The 14708-nt window shown below is 54.2% G+C and overlaps 1 protein-coding gene across 2 annotated transcripts in view; it reads left to right on the forward strand.

Annotated features, from left to right (window-relative positions):
- MPRIP (myosin phosphatase Rho interacting protein) overlaps positions 1–14708 on the forward strand; it is a 72926-nt gene that overhangs the window by 50463 nt on the left and 7755 nt on the right. Inside the window, exons 16-23 of one of the 2 annotated variants that reach the window (XM_084296002.1) lie at positions 1636–5502; positions 7830–7977; positions 8546–8663; positions 9284–9443; positions 9840–9959; positions 10197–10283; positions 11025–11187; positions 11614–11699. In XM_084296002.1, the coding sequence (XP_084152128.1) occupies positions 1636–5502; positions 7830–7977; positions 8546–8663; positions 9284–9443; positions 9840–9959; positions 10197–10283; positions 11025–11187; positions 11614–11699 (4749 nt within the window). Of the gene's footprint in view, positions 1–1635; positions 5503–7829; positions 7978–8545; positions 8664–9283; positions 9444–9839; positions 9960–10196; positions 10284–11024; positions 11188–11613; positions 11700–12890; positions 12957–14708 lie in introns of both variants that reach the window. The other variant, XM_084296003.1, reaches the window with a different exon arrangement.

Here is a 14708-nt window from a genome sequence, read left to right on the forward strand (position 1 = left end):
TCTAATTGTCCCAGCGATTTGCCTGACGTTACCCCAGGAGCAGAGGGATTAAAGCCCTGTAGGAAGGAGTAACCCCACCAAACCCCACCAGCGTGAAGGGAAGGAAACCAATTATTATTTAGGGGTTTCTGCAGCCCCAAACCGCGGGCAAACATCACAGCATTTTTATTGGACTCACCCTCTGAACGTGTCACGCCCCCCACCTCCATCACACCTAATTTTGGAGAGCTTCCTGTGTTCCCGGGGGGGCACCGAGCCCTCGGCCAGCCCCGTGGCGGACACCCGAGCGCTGCCGCGGCACGAGAGACGCTGTTCCCGTAAGGCAGCCGCCGAGATAACGGCCCCCATGCATGTGCCGTGCACTGCAGCCCTCTCCCCCCTCCTGTAACCCTTCTCTCGCTCTCAGCTTCCTCGGGACACACACGGGGTGCCCAACGGGGGGCACGGCGGGGGCTCCTGCCCTACGCACACCGACCCGAGACGTCCCCAGCTCCGGTCACGGCGGGCGGGAGGGGTCACGTACTAACCTGTCCCGGGCGGGTGTTCTTGCATGTTTTTTTGTTTTTTTTTTTGGTGTAAAGCATGAAATTTAACTTTTAACGTTAACTGAGTGTCACATCTGTGGGCTTTCCTTACCAGCAACCAGAGTACAGCAAGGCAGGCCAAATTCCTAGGCTTAACGCTGTGCTTCTCTTGCCTCTTCCTGTCTGTGTATTTATTTTTTTTTAAAGATACATAATTTCTGTCGCCTTTTGCATGACTCTCTTTGTGAGTTTTCTCTTTGCATGCTACACTGCTTTGGTTTGAATCTCACAAAGGTTGGTTTCTTTCGTTTTACATTCTCATCACACCTGTTCCCCCCCCCGCCCCCTTCACTTGTCGGGCTTTTTATTTTGTCCTTTTTTGTTTGTTTGTTTGTTTTTTTTGCAGGTAGCGAAATTAGAATCCTTCCTAGCCTTAAACTTTAGCATAACACCATCTCTCTAATGCGATGAGCAGCCAATAAGTCCTGTCTAGCAGTCACAGAAATGACATCGCCACGCCGGCTGTCCTGTCTCCCTGCGTTTCGGTGGGATGTGATGTCATTTGCTGCCACCTCACTTTCTGTTGTTGCTTTTGTTCGGTAGGACTGTGGTACCTGAACTGTGCACTTTTTGTTTCATGACAAAATGAACAAACACACTAAAAAAAAAGCAATTCCTTTCTCCCCGGCCTGTTCCCGTCCCCTCCTCCTTCTCACCCTTCCAGTTTTTCTCTTGTCTGTCCGTCTCTGTTTTACTGCTGGTGTTTCTTTTTTTTTTTTCATTGTTTTTTTTTTTTTTTGGTTCTGTTTGATTTTGGTTGTTTTCTTTTTAGCCTGTTACTGTACAGCTGTTTTGATGTTACGGTCCATGTTTTCTGTTACTGGAAAGCAGTTGTCGCTCATTTAAAAAAAAAAAAAAGAAAAAAAAAAAAAGAAAAGTTGGTTAAAACAAAATAAAATTGTGCCAAGAACAAATCATCCCAATTGGAGCATGTGGGTAGCAGCCAAATCGCTGTGAGGAGCTTTTCCATGGCCTGCCTGGCCAGAGGTGTGACACTCAGAAGGGAGAGCCAAGAGTGTTACTAATCTCATATTTAATCAATTTTTTTAAGACCGAGGTGGCCGCCTCGCCATCAGGTGCCTGGCAGAGGCTCCACAAAGTCAACCAAGACCTCCAAAGTGAGCTGGAAGCCCAGTGCCGGCGTCAAGAGCTGATCAATCAGCAGATTCAGTCGCTGAAACGCAGCTACGCCGAGGCTAAGGACGTGATCCGGCACCACGAAGCCGAGATTCAGAGCCTGCAGGCGAGGCTCAGCAACGCGGCCGCCGAGCTCTCCATCAAGGAGCAGACCCTGGCCAAGCTCAAGAGCGACCTGAGGAGCGAGAAGGAGAAAGCCAAGGAGCAGCTGGAGGAGTGGCAGCACGGCGAGGCCGCGCTCAGCTCCCAGCTGAAGGCCAGCGAGCAGAAGCTGAAGAACGCGGAGGCTCTGCTCCTGGAGAAGACCCAGGAGCTGCGGGACCTGGAGATGCAGCAGGCTTTGCAGCGGGACCATCAGAAGGAGGTGCAGCGCCTCCAGGACAGGATCGCCGACCTGAGCCGGCAGCTGAACGCGAGCGAGCAGACGCGGATCCTCATGGAGGAGAAGCTGCAGAAGAACTACGAGGCCTTGCTGGAGAGCTGTGAGAGGGAGAAGCAGGTTTTATTACACAGCCTGAAGGAGGTGGAGGATAAGGCCAACGAGTACGAGAATCAGCTGCAAAACAACGAGCAGCAAATGGAGATTCTGCAGAAGGAGAAGCTGAGCGCCAAGTTCGAAGGCAGCGAGCTTGTCCACCAGCTGGAGGAGCAGCTGGTGATGAAGGAGGCCAGCATCCAGAAGCTCGCCGAGCACATCGAGGAGCTTGAAAGGGAGAGAGATCAGATCAAATGTCGGTTCCACGAGCTCATGAACCAGGTCGCCGAGTCAGATAACGAAGTTGCCAAGCTGCAAGCAAAGTTGAAGATGGAAGAGACCAACTACCACAATCTGGAGCAGTCGTTTGAGGAGGTGTCGGATCAGTTCCAGGGTGTGCAGAAGGTGCTGAAAGAAAAAGAGGAGGAGCTGAGACACGTTAAGGAAATGCACTTGAGGATTGTGGAGAAGAAAGATCAAGATCTCAGCGAGGCTTTGGTTAAAATGATTGCTCTGGATAGCAATTTAGAGGAGACGAAAGTAAAGCTGAAGGCCAAGGAGGAGGCTTTAAGGAAATTAGCTAGCATAGGCACAGGTCCATGTGCTGAGGAGACAGAAGATGTTGGCCCCAGCCTCGAGGCTGATGAAAGTCATCCGTCTCAGCTGGGGCAGCCTCTGCAAACTCAGGATGTCCTCCCAGCTCTGAGTTACGCACTGAAGGAGGAGGAGGAGGAGGTCCTTGAGACCAGCCAGAGGCAAGCAGAGGAGTTTGGCTCCCCGTCCAAAGCTGCAGAGCTCCAGGACCAAGAGCTGGTCCAGAAAGCCTTAGCAAAGCCTGATGTAGGAATCATGGGGGCCAAGAGGCAACGAATCCGTTTCTCCAGCATCCAGTGCCAAAAATACATCCACCCGGATGGGTCAGAGAAGAACTGGACCAGCAGCACCTCTTCAGACACCAGCCAAGACAGGTCGCTGTCTGAGGAAAGCATGTCCTCGGAGCCCGCTCTCGGTTACCCCTCCTCAGGGGCCAGCGACTCCGAGACCTATCTCTCGATCATCCACTCTCTGGAAACCAAGCTGTATATCACAGAGGAAAAGCTCAAAGACGTGACCATGAAGCTTGAAAGCCAGCACGGCCATAATCAGGAGACGCTCATCGCCCTTCACCACCAGTGGGCCAGCACGGAGTCCCAGCTGCGGGAGCAGCTTCAGAGCAGCTTGTCCCAAGTCAGCGCTCTGATCTCGCAGCTGGAGAGCGAGAGGCAGGAGAAGTTCAAGCTCATAGAAAATCATGTGAGCGAGCTGGGAGGCTTCCAGATGAAAAACGATCAAGCGCTGACTTGCTTAGAGCAGTGCAGGGAGCAGCTAAGAGCTTTGCCTAAGTCAGATGAGGAAAAAGAGGGCGATTTGTTCCTTGTTACTCTGTCCGGCCTGGAGACGACCTTATCGAGCGCAATCCAAGCCTTGAGAGGGGCGCCAGGCCCGTCTGAGTATCAGCAGGGCGAGGGCCTTATCACGGAAACCCCTGCTTCAGAGGGAGGGCTTCGGAGCGAGGAGGAGCACGTCCCCAAGGAGCAGCGAGCCGAAACGTTCGACGCGGGCCAGCTGAGATGGCTTTCGGAGAGAGTGGCCTTTGAGGCCTCTCTGATCAACCAAATAGCGGAGTCTTTGCAAAGTGCAGGCTCTGAGATATCTCAGCTGCTCAGGGAGATCCAAGGGACAGCTGAGGAGGCTTTGATAGAGCCGGCAAATGTTTCTCCTACAGCAGTTGACTTGGCCGGTGTCCTGTCTAACAAGCTGCTGCTGGAAGGGGAGTTCTGGAGCCAGGTGGAGGAGCTGAGAGTGCACTTGAGCACCAGGGAAGGAGAAGGAGAGGGCAAAACAGAAACGGCAGGTTCGGGGTTTTCTCCGTGTTTTCTCAGTGCTGTAGCAGATGCTACACTGATCAAGGCAGAACTTGGGTTTGTGGCACAGAAAATGAGGGATTCTTTCCATCGGAGATTGAAAACAATCGAAGAGGACCTCCATAATACCAAAACAGCCCTCCAGCAGCACAAGTGCATGCTGGAGGAGATCATCAAAGCATACAGGACTCCTGATTTTGACAGAGTCATGCACCAGATTTCTGAAGCACTTGAGATTCAGAAAGATGCTTCAGAAAGAACGCAGATCTCCTGGGACGGGAGCCGTCTCCAGATGGTGCCGTACCAGGACTCGGCCAAGGTGGGGGAGGTCTGCAGCCTGCCAGGCCGCAGTAGCGAAGCTCTCGTTTCCATCCAGGAAGATCTTGCCCAACAGCTAAAGGACAAATCAAACGTGCTTAAGGAAATATCCGTTGCCTTACTGTCTCTGCCTCCTGAGGAGGCCATGAGAGACTGCCAGAAGCTCCTGAAGATATCTCAGAGTCTTTCCTACCACTCGTGCATGGGAGGCCTGGAGCGGTATTCGTCTTTGCTAGTCCAAGATGCAATTGTTCAGGCTCAGGTTTGTTATGCCGCTTGCAAAGTCCGGCTGGAGTACGAGAGAGAGCTCAAGTCCTACAAGGAGTCCTTGCAGAGCATGGACGCACTCTGCCAGGAGCGCGTGAAGACGGTCTCTCTGCTCCGGGACGAGTACGAAGACTTGCTGCGAAAGCAGCAGGGGGAGTACGGCGAGGTGATAGCCATGCTGGAGCGGGAGAACGCCGATCTCAAAGCGAAGGTCTCCCAGCTGGACGGTCAGCGAAGGCTTCTGGAGGAAGAGGAGCGCAAGCACAGCAAAAGCTTGAGCGAGTTGCAGGGCCGCTACGAGGAGGAGATCCGGAACGTCATCGAGCAGCTGAACAGGACGGAGGATGCCCTGAAGGCCGAGAGGACGGAGGGCCTCAGCCAGCTGGACGCCATCGTCCGCGACAAGCAGAACATGGAGCGGTACCACCTGGAGCAGATGCAGCTGCTGGAGGACAAGTTCCAGGCCAAGATCAAGGAGCTGCAGGTCATCCACGGCCAGGAGCTGCAGGCGCTGCAGGAGCACTACAGCCAGAACCTGCAGCGCCTGCAGGAGACCCTCGATGAGTACCAGCGGCAGCACCCGGAGGTGTCCCCCGCGGCAGGACCGGGCGGTGGGGACCCCTGGGTGGCCGGGGAGCCGGGTGGCACCGGGCAGGGCCCCGGAGGTGAGCTGGACTCCATGCACGGCCTGAGGGAGCGCATCCAGGAGCTGGAGGCCCAGATGAACGTGATGAGGGACGAGCTGGAGAACAAGCACCTGGAGGGCAGCGCTTCCACGCTGAGGGAGAAATACCAGAAAGACTTTGAAAACCTAAAGGTTTTGCCACGTTTAACGCTTTATGCTTTATTCTGCTCGAGTGTACCGGGGGGGTGCCTTCTTTCCCCAGGTTTGCCAAACTTAGGGGCATCCCCCATGAGAGGCAGCACACCTGAGCAATCCCCTAAATGCTTAAAAGACCTCTGTAAAGCATGGTATTTATTCCATGCTTGCTTTTCTCTGTGCTGGGGTATTCTAAATGCATTGCTGTGGGGGAGAGAGCTAATTACCAGAGGCAGTCTCAGCAGCAGGGCTGCTGGTCATGTAGACAGAAGGAGAGTTTCAAAATAGCTTGATACTGTCAAGCTCTCCTTCAGTGTTTCTCCTCGTACCCGAGGTGTACATTTTGTTTGTGACTTCCCTTTAGAAGCATTCCTCAACTCTGTCTTTCCCAGTCTGACCAAATCTCCAGTCTGTCTCTGCTGCCCTCAAAAATGGGAGATGAAACGGGGACCTGCGCTCTCCAAATGTACGTTCCCGGGGCAGGTAGCTGCAAACGGATGCCGAATTCTGTAGCACAGCAATCTCCTCTGCACGTGGCTGAGAGGGAGATCACTGGTGGTATACGCCAGCATTTTTCACGTAACAAACAGTGCACAGTTGCTGGGACCCCAGCCTTAGGTGCAGAAAACCCAGTGGCGATGAAATGCCTTCATTAAGATTGCTCCAGCAGTCAGGGGGGGCTGTAAAACCAGCCTTAGATGGATGGTACAGCTCTGAAAAAAACAACAAACTTCCTGGGTTCGGTGTTCTGCTTTTGGTTCAAGACCATTTCCAGCTGGGACCTGGCTTTAGGGTGGCGGAGGAGTCCCAGCAGCAGCCAGGTTGAGCAGCAGGGGCAAGGAGAGGTGCCCAAAAGGTCAGCAGTGGTCGTGCAAAGGCCACGCTGGTGATGCTTTCCAGGAGCAGTCGTTAGTGGAAGTCAGCAAAACCAGCCAAAATTGAGGCTCCAAACTAACAGCAAGCACAGACCCTGCCCTCCCTCCCTGGCTGTGCCTAAACCAAAGCAAGAAGCATCAGCTGGGCAGAGCAGTTTGGGAAGAGAGCGGCTCCGACTGGCCTGTGTATGCACCTCTGGAGGGAGCAGAGGGACAGAGAGGAAAATAGAGATGTCCCTAGGTTTGAAAGCCGTCTAGGAAATTGCAAATCAGTTTTACAGGTTAAGATTCTTCTCTTCTGAACCACACTAGGCACTGGTTTGTACCTTTCAGGTGTCCTGGATTTATAGCAATGCATTTACAATACATTCAATACTGAATCCACGGTCCTGTCGAGGAGTATCCGTGGTTTTCCTCCAGTGTTGGAGGCATAAGGAAGGATCCTGCAAGCCAAGCCCAGGCAGGTTCTGAGCTGCAAGTTTCAGAAAACAAGGCTGAGGAAAAAAAAATGCAAAATGCCTCCGGATTAAAACTTGAAGGGGAAGGAAAAAGCACCAGGGCTGAAAATAGGGGGAATGACAGAGGTTATGCAGAATTATACAACGAAGTGGTGATGCTGAAGAGTGTGTGTTAGTGTAGGTCAGTGGGTGTTGGACTTGTGTCACTGGGGGAGTGACTTTGTCCCCCTTAAATCGCCCTTAGAGTCCCCGTGGCTCCCTAGGGGACAGTCCTCGCCCCCCTTTGAAAACACAAATGTGAATCAAGAATTTAATTGAGATAGGAAAGTCACATAAAGGGGGAGAAAAGCCCGATGTGTGACTGCCTGCAGAGGGGCTGGCTCAGTGCAGCCTGTCCTGGGGCTTGCTGCTGTCTCCAAGGGGGATCGTGGGTCTGACACCTGCCCCGGGGAGCTCAGGTGGCCCCTGACCAGCAGCGTGGGTTTGTGTCCCCACCCTGCCATCACAGTTGAATTTTAGCCCCTGCAAAGGCACGAGCAGGATCTGTGCCAGGGGCAGAAAAACCCAGCTGGGACTTGAGATTTCACCGTTGTTGATTCCTGAATCCCTAGAGCCCTGTTCCCTATTTCCTGGCCTAAATTCAATCCTAGGAATTGAATTAGGAAATCATTTCCCGTGCAGCATTTGAAGCCATGCTCAACTGTGAATTAAGGTCCTGCTGTTGCACTCCCTGCTCAATCTGACCCCACACCTACCCTTATCCTTCCCTCTCCCTGGAGCTGCCAGGGGTCGAGCGGCTGCAGGACGAGCCCTGACCTCGTGGGGTCCATCCTCAGCCGGCTCCTGCCTGGCTGGGGAGGGAGAAAACCCTGGTGATGGAAGCTGGGTGCCCACCACCCGCTGGCGTGCAGCTCCCGAGGGGCTTCCCCCACCGCTGTGATTCCAGCCCCTGAGCTCCCGGGCCAACCCCTTCCCCTCGTCCCTCTTGCAGGCAACATGTGAAAGGGGCTTTGCAGCCATGGAGGAGACGCACCAGAAGAAGATCGAGGACCTGCAGCGGCAGCACCAGCGGGAGCTGGAGAAGCTGCGGGAGGAGAAGGACCGCCTGCTGGCAGAGGAGACGGCTGCCACCATCTCAGGTACACGGACACGCCGTGGGGCGGCTCCGTTTGGCACAGGGATGGTGTTTGCCCCAGGAGGAAGGAGCAGTGCCATGGGGATGAGGGCTGGATGGGGATCAGGAGACAGGGAAGAGCTGCGGGTGGATGTTTTGGATGGAGACACTTCTCCAAGCTTAGTATGGTTCTCCCTGCCTGGACTCTGAGCAGTTTTCCATTCAGTCTCAGAAAGGTGTCAGCCATCCCTGTGGTTGATTTATTGCTGATTCCACAAGGAACTCGTTCCTCAGTGCTGTGGGGAGTTTTAAAGCACTGGAGCCCAGGATCTCTGCATTAGGAGCCCTGCAGTTCAGGAAACAGCGTGGAAATTGGCCGGCTGTTTGGTCCTTATTAAACAGCAGGATTTGCAGAAGCCCCTTTGCTGCACTGTGCCCAGGGCCACAGGCTGGGAAGCAGTGGGGTGGCTCACTGGGCTGACCTGGGGTCTTGTTCCTTTAAAAACCAAACCGAAAACAAAAAGAAAACCCTCTCCCAAAGCCTCCTTTGGGCAGAGCGGTGCCGGGCACTAATCCTGTGCCGTCCCCTGCAGCCATCGAAGCCATGAAGAACGCACACCGGGAGGAGCTGGAGCGAGAGCTGGAGAAGTCGCAGCGCTCCCAGATCAGCAGCGTCAACGCCGACATCGAGGCCCTCCGGAGGCAATACCTGTAAGACCATCATCATCCGTCTGCCCTGTGTCTCACAGGGGGATTAGGCGTGTGGGAGACCCCTTCTGCCCTCTGTCCCAACCCAGCTGCAGCCATAGGCTCCTGGTTTGGGGATTCCAGCTCAATTTCCCCAATTTCAGCTGCTTTATGGTCACCAGAAGTGCAGACGATGCTGCTTTTCTCGCAGCTGTAACGTGAGGAGAGCTGAACCACCTCTGAGCAGGCAAGGTGAAAGAAAGCACTTGGCTTTTGGTGGCGAGGCTGTCCTCGCGCAGGAGCTGAACAAAATAGCCAAGCAGCTTGAAACGTCCCCATTAGGTGTGCACGTCCTTCGGTCCTGAGTGCAAGCCTGGCAGATCTCAGCTGTGTTTTGGGAAACCCAAGGAAAGAAACCTGCTATTTATCCTGCCAGAGAAAGGCCTGTTGCCTCTTTCGGTGGCCAAGCACCAAAATGCTGGGAGAAGGAAGGGTTGGCTCGCTCTGGGCTCAAAATTTTTCCAGAAGGGAGCACACGGCTCCTTGTCCCCCCTGGTCCTTAGATCCCTGCTGGCTTATCCTGGGCGGGTGGGAGGCACGGGAGGACGAGCTGGGGAGGTCACTGGCTGGTGTCTGTGTGCCAGGGAGGAGCTGCAGTCGGTGCAGCGGGAGCTGGAGGTGCTTTCGGAGCAGTATTCGCAGAAGTGCTTGGAGAACGCCCACCTGGCGCAGGCGCTGGAGGCTGAGAGGCAGGCCCTCCGCCAGTGCCAGCGGGAGAACCAGGAGCTCAACGCCCACAACCAGGTGAGGTCGTGTCTAAAGCCTGAAGTTTTTTTTGCTGAAATTGTTTTGTGGCATGGGAATAGGAGGTCTTCAGGAAATGTGGAGACTTAGAACTTAGTAGCGTGGTTTAGTGGTGGACTTTTGTACTAGGTTAAGGGTTGGACTGAGCAATCTTAGAGGTCTTTTCCAGCGTGAGTGATTCTATGTCCCTGCTGGGCATTGTCACAACTTTGGTGCCCCAAGCTGGTGTCCTCATCTCTCTTTTGAGTGAAGATGCAGGGTTTTTGGTAAAAATGCCCTCTTGCAGCTCCAGCAGGCCACAGAGGAGGCACCAAGCAGGGCTGGGAGGTGCTGCTGGCTCTGCGCTGAGCCCTGGCTGTGCTCCCCCATCCCATAACATCTCCCCCCATCTTCCAGGAGCTGAATAACCGCCTGGCTGCGGAGATCACGCGGTTGCGGACCTTGCTGACCGGGGAGGGTGGAGGAGAGGCTGCTGGCTCGCCTCTCACCCAGGGCAAGGACGCCTACGAGCTGGAGGTGAGCCCGGCCACGGGGATGAGAGCCCGTGGGCCACCGGGAGCCCCTGTCCTTCCACACGGCTGGTACCGTGCACTGGGGGCACAGTGGGATTGGGAGATCCTGGAATCCCAGTCCTCCTTTTTCCCTATTTTGGGCTTTGTGCCCTGGCTCGGTTGCCCCCAGGTGCAGTGGTGAGGGTCTGGGGGGCTGTGTGGTGTCTGCAGGGGTGTGCTCACGCTGCTTCTGTCCCTCCAGGTCCTGCTGCGGGTCAAAGAGTCGGAAATCCAGTACCTGAAGCAGGAGATCAGCTCTCTCAAAGACGAGCTGCAGACAGCACTGAGGGTAATGCCGGCTGCAGGCTCGGTTCTGCGAACCTTCCTGAGGGCTGTGCTCATCTCTTGCGTGTCTGTGCTTTAATTTCAGCTTGCTTATCCCCAGATTTGAAATGACATTTCATTTTTGCCCTTAACTGAACTGAATACCCCTTTTGGTGTTACCAGTAAAGCACCCCAGTATTCTGTCAGCCCAGAATTTACCCCTTCTCCCTTTTTGTGGGAAAACATCCCCGCGAGTGTTTTTTCCCCAATTCCTGTCACATCAGATATTTGAAATGGCAAAAATAGTCAGCGTTAGAGACCTGCCCAGCCTCCCAGCATTAGATCTGGCTCGTTCCAGACAGCCTCTTTGCCAAGGCCATTTCTGGGAATTCTGCTTTAATTCGGTGCCTTTGCTAAAGCCCACAAACAAGTCATCCTGTAACAAAGGGACCCACATGCGTGGGCAGCACCGTGTGCTCACTGCTGCGCTCGGAGCTTTCTGCATATCTCCAGTTCTGCGTTTGTTGCTTGACACGGCTTCAGGAGCGTGTAAAATGAGCCCCTTGCCCCGGCTGGCATTGCTGCCTGCTGCCCACGACTCCAAAGTGCAGAGCAGGGAGGAGAAAAAATACAGCTAGGTGTGCAGGGCGCTGCTCCAACACGCTGCTCATCTTCCAGCAGCTTGTGCCAAGCTGCTCGTCGGTGCGTTCCCCTCGGCTCCAGCTGTCTGTCTTACGCTCTTGGGTTCTTCTTGTTCCTTTGCCAGGATAAGAAATACGCCAGCGACAAGTACAAAGACATCTACACGGAGCTGAGCATTGTGAAGGCCAAGGCAGACTGTGATATCAGCAGGTTGAAAGAGCAGCTGAAAGCAGCCACAGAAGCTCAGGGAGAGAAATCCCCTGTGAACACCACTGTATCGGGATATGGTCAGTCCTCCTCCAGCTGCTCTAAGCAATTTTGGGATTCCTGGTCTGGCACGTGCATCCTGGTGTAGGAGCACTTGGGAAGTAACGGGTCCAAGCGTAGGACTTTGCGTGGTGCTTTTTTGCCATTTCATGTTGCATCCCACCTCCGCCCCTTGCTGACAGTGTTGCCAGAGGTGGCAAGGAGCGGGCAGCCTGAGCTTACCTCCCGTGGCAGTTCCTCCTTCCAGCCCGAGGATGGGAAGCTCGTGGTTTTGAAAGGCTTCTGCCATTTGGCATCGTGAAAGCCTCGTGCTGCGCGTGGCGCGAGGGAGCCCCGGGGAGTCCCCTGTGCCCTGGCTCATCGGGAGGCAGAAAAAGCCCCTGGCCCTGCCCCTTGCAGGAATCCACGGGCACGACGTTAATACTGGTCATTTTGCTTCTCTCCAGATATTATGAAATCAAAAAGCAACCCTGATTTCTTGAAGAAAGACAGATCCAGTGTTAGCCGGCAACTAAGGAATATCAGGTCAAAGGTGAGTTCCCATCTCCTTCAGACACCCAGTGTCACTCTCCAGAGGGGGTTGCAGATGGGAAGAAATCGGTAGGGGAAAAAAACTGAGAATTTCCTGGTCGTTAATGCTAGCCTGGAAGGCAACTGGGAGAAAACCAAGCTTTCAGATGGGAAATGGTTTGCTGTGTGGCCAGGCAGAGCCCGCTGCCAGGTGGTGCCTTGTGGGGCACTCGTGTTCCTGAACCTGCTGAGATGTAGGTGTGGAGCTGCTCCTCGCGTGAGCCAAGGAGGAATTTCACCCTGTTCGTTGGTCTTTCACAGAAGGATTCTCCCAGAATTTGCTCCCTGTTTTTAGTAGGAATGTGGGTGATATCAAAGGGTGGAAATGCACACAGCATTACAGGTTTTCCAGTGTTCATCACTGCGAGATTTTTGGTTTTTATATGGAACAGCGACGCCTTGGCTCTGGACGTATTTAACACACACTTTCTTGTGTGTTAACACAGTGCAGATGGCCCTGCGTTTCTCTGGCCGTTCTGTACTTGCTCTTGGTCCCAGATCCCAATAATTCCGTGCCAAGTGCGTCTGCTCGGCCTGCTGACTGCCAGAATTGCATCATGCTACACGCTGGCTGTTGCTGTGGGACCACAGAGATAAAAAGGGCAAATAAAGCCGCTCACAGCCACCATTAAGCACAGGGCAGTTACGAAGGAGATCAGCATGGGCAAAACTTGCTTTGCCTCGCCCTGCTGGGCAGTGGGTATCTCATGCTGCTGTTTGAAGTGGCTGGGACTTGGAGCAAAGCGAGAAGCCGGGCAGAAAAAGGCTTCTAGCTGGGGAAACAGTCACCAACCAAGCTCTGCAAGCAGCAGGTCATCAGCTCGGGGTGCCTGCACTGCACCGAGTCAATGCAGGGAGCAGCTCTGTGCATTTTGGGGTGCAGTCCAGGCTTGCAGCCTCGCTGTCCCAGCTCCAAGGGTTGGTTGCCCTTCGCCACTTCAACTCGGAGCCCTTATCTCGTAGTCCCCCACGTGTGCTGTCCGGAGGTCTCATGGGGGAAGGAGGAGAGCAGGGGGCACGCTGCCTGCTTGCGCCGCTGCCGCGGGGAGGGGGCGGGCAGGGCTGCGCGAATGCCAATGCCTTTAGGATTTATGAGCTTCTTGTTTTTGTTTTGTTTTCTTTTTTTTCTTTATTTTGCTTTCTCCTTCAACAGTCCGTTATTGAGCAGGTCTCATGGGATAACTGAAATGAACCCGAGTCCAGGTTCCCTGCCACGTAGGTAAACAAACCGGCACCCACCAAACAGCGCAGCTGCCCGCTGGAGCGGCCCACTTGTGCATGCACTGCTCACACCTCCATGGCAAACGAGAGCCTTTCTTCTCTTAATGACTGACCGGTTTACACATGGTTAATGATTTTACTGGGGGAGGGGGAGCGGGAGGGGAGAAGAGAGCTGACCTGAGAGCTATACGAGATGCAGCCTCTCTCTGCCCTTCCCCGGGGAACACGGCTTTCTCATCTTCCTACTCCTCCCACCCTCCCCGACACAGCTAACCATCGCGGAGAGGATTTGGACACGGTGGGGGCACATTTTCCTGTTTGCTGTGTTGGGAGCGCGGGACACGGAGTGTGCATGCTTGAGTGACTGTGCATGCCTCAGACTAAACTGCAGCAACTGCCAGGTCTTGGAGGAAAAAACACCTTGTTGTTGTTAGCCAGATGGAGGAGTGGATCAGTGATGCCTCTACGTGCATTTCCCACCTAGGCCATGTAAAATAGTGCCCCCGGACTCAGCTGCAGAAAGAACGTCCTAGGCTGCTCCGAATTTCCCTTTGCCCGTAGTTGCTGCTTTGTTAGGTTGATCCGTGCCTTAGCAAAATGTTTTCCTTGCCCATTGACGACCTCCTCCTGCTCTCCAGGCTCCCTGGTGCCCACCCCGCTGCTCTGCGTCCCTTGGCACTACACCTCCATCCCACAGGCTGGCCTCAGGCTTCTGAGCTCATCCAGCAAAAGGGGGGAGCTGATGAGAAATGAGCATGATCCTAGTGACACAGATGTTGAGTAGCCGGAGCAATAGTTAATTTTACTGGCCCGTGGTAAAGGCTGAGGTTAGAGAATGGTGACGGGGGAGAGCTGAGAGCCTCAGGGGCTCTGGTGGAGGATCCCCATATCACAGACTTCACCCTACATTAGTCTCCCTTCATCAAACTCCCCTCATCAGCAACTCAAATGGGTCGTGAAAGTCCCTCAGGGGTGAATTTGCTGGAATTTGTACCATTAGGCAGCACAGCCTAATGGCTTCTGGTATCTGGTTCCATATAATTAGAAATCGAATGTACAAACTGGAACGCATGGGCTGCTGCTCATTTAAAGAGGCCCAAAGCTAACTTCCTTCAGGAAGGGCGTGCTCAGAGGCTGGGATCCCAAGAGGCTCCGCTGTCGGCTGAAAAGAAAGAATACATCATGTGTGAGCTTCAGTCCATCGCGGCGCTTTCATTTCCACGCCGCTCCCCCAGCGCCCTTCTGTGTTTTGTGAGGAGTGTTTAACATCAACAGCAACTGCGGCGAGCAGCACAGCCTCGTGGCGAGCTTGTACGCACCCAGCCCTTGATAAACATGAATTAAGCAGAACCTGGCCCAAAAGCCCAACCTGCTGCTGTGACCAGACAGCCCTCTGACACCGCGGTCAGGGAAATAAAGGCAAAAGGCAGCGGGGTTGCCCGTTAATATAAGGCTTTGGTATGCGGGTCTGTGCCTTTTGAAGCTGCCAGGTGTTGGTCTGTAACAGATCCCGTTCAGGCTGTGGGGTTGCAAGTGGCAAAATGAGCTGTGAGGCCTGGGGATTTGTGTCTCCTTTGGCCCCAGGCTGGTGCTGTGGTCCCCGAAACTCATGCTGAGAGTGTAGGGCTGTAGGAGGGACGGGAGGCTGGCTTTAGCCCTGGGCTAATTTCAGATTTTGTGGGTTCGTAGGCCTCACACTCTTTTTTCCTGGGTCCCTGAGCACAGGCGACAGCAGATTTCACAGCTACGA

Source organism: Netta rufina, assembly GCF_964035555.1.
Source record: "Netta rufina genome assembly, chromosome: 15".
Lineage (NCBI taxonomy): Eukaryota > Metazoa > Chordata > Aves > Anseriformes > Anatidae > Netta > Netta rufina.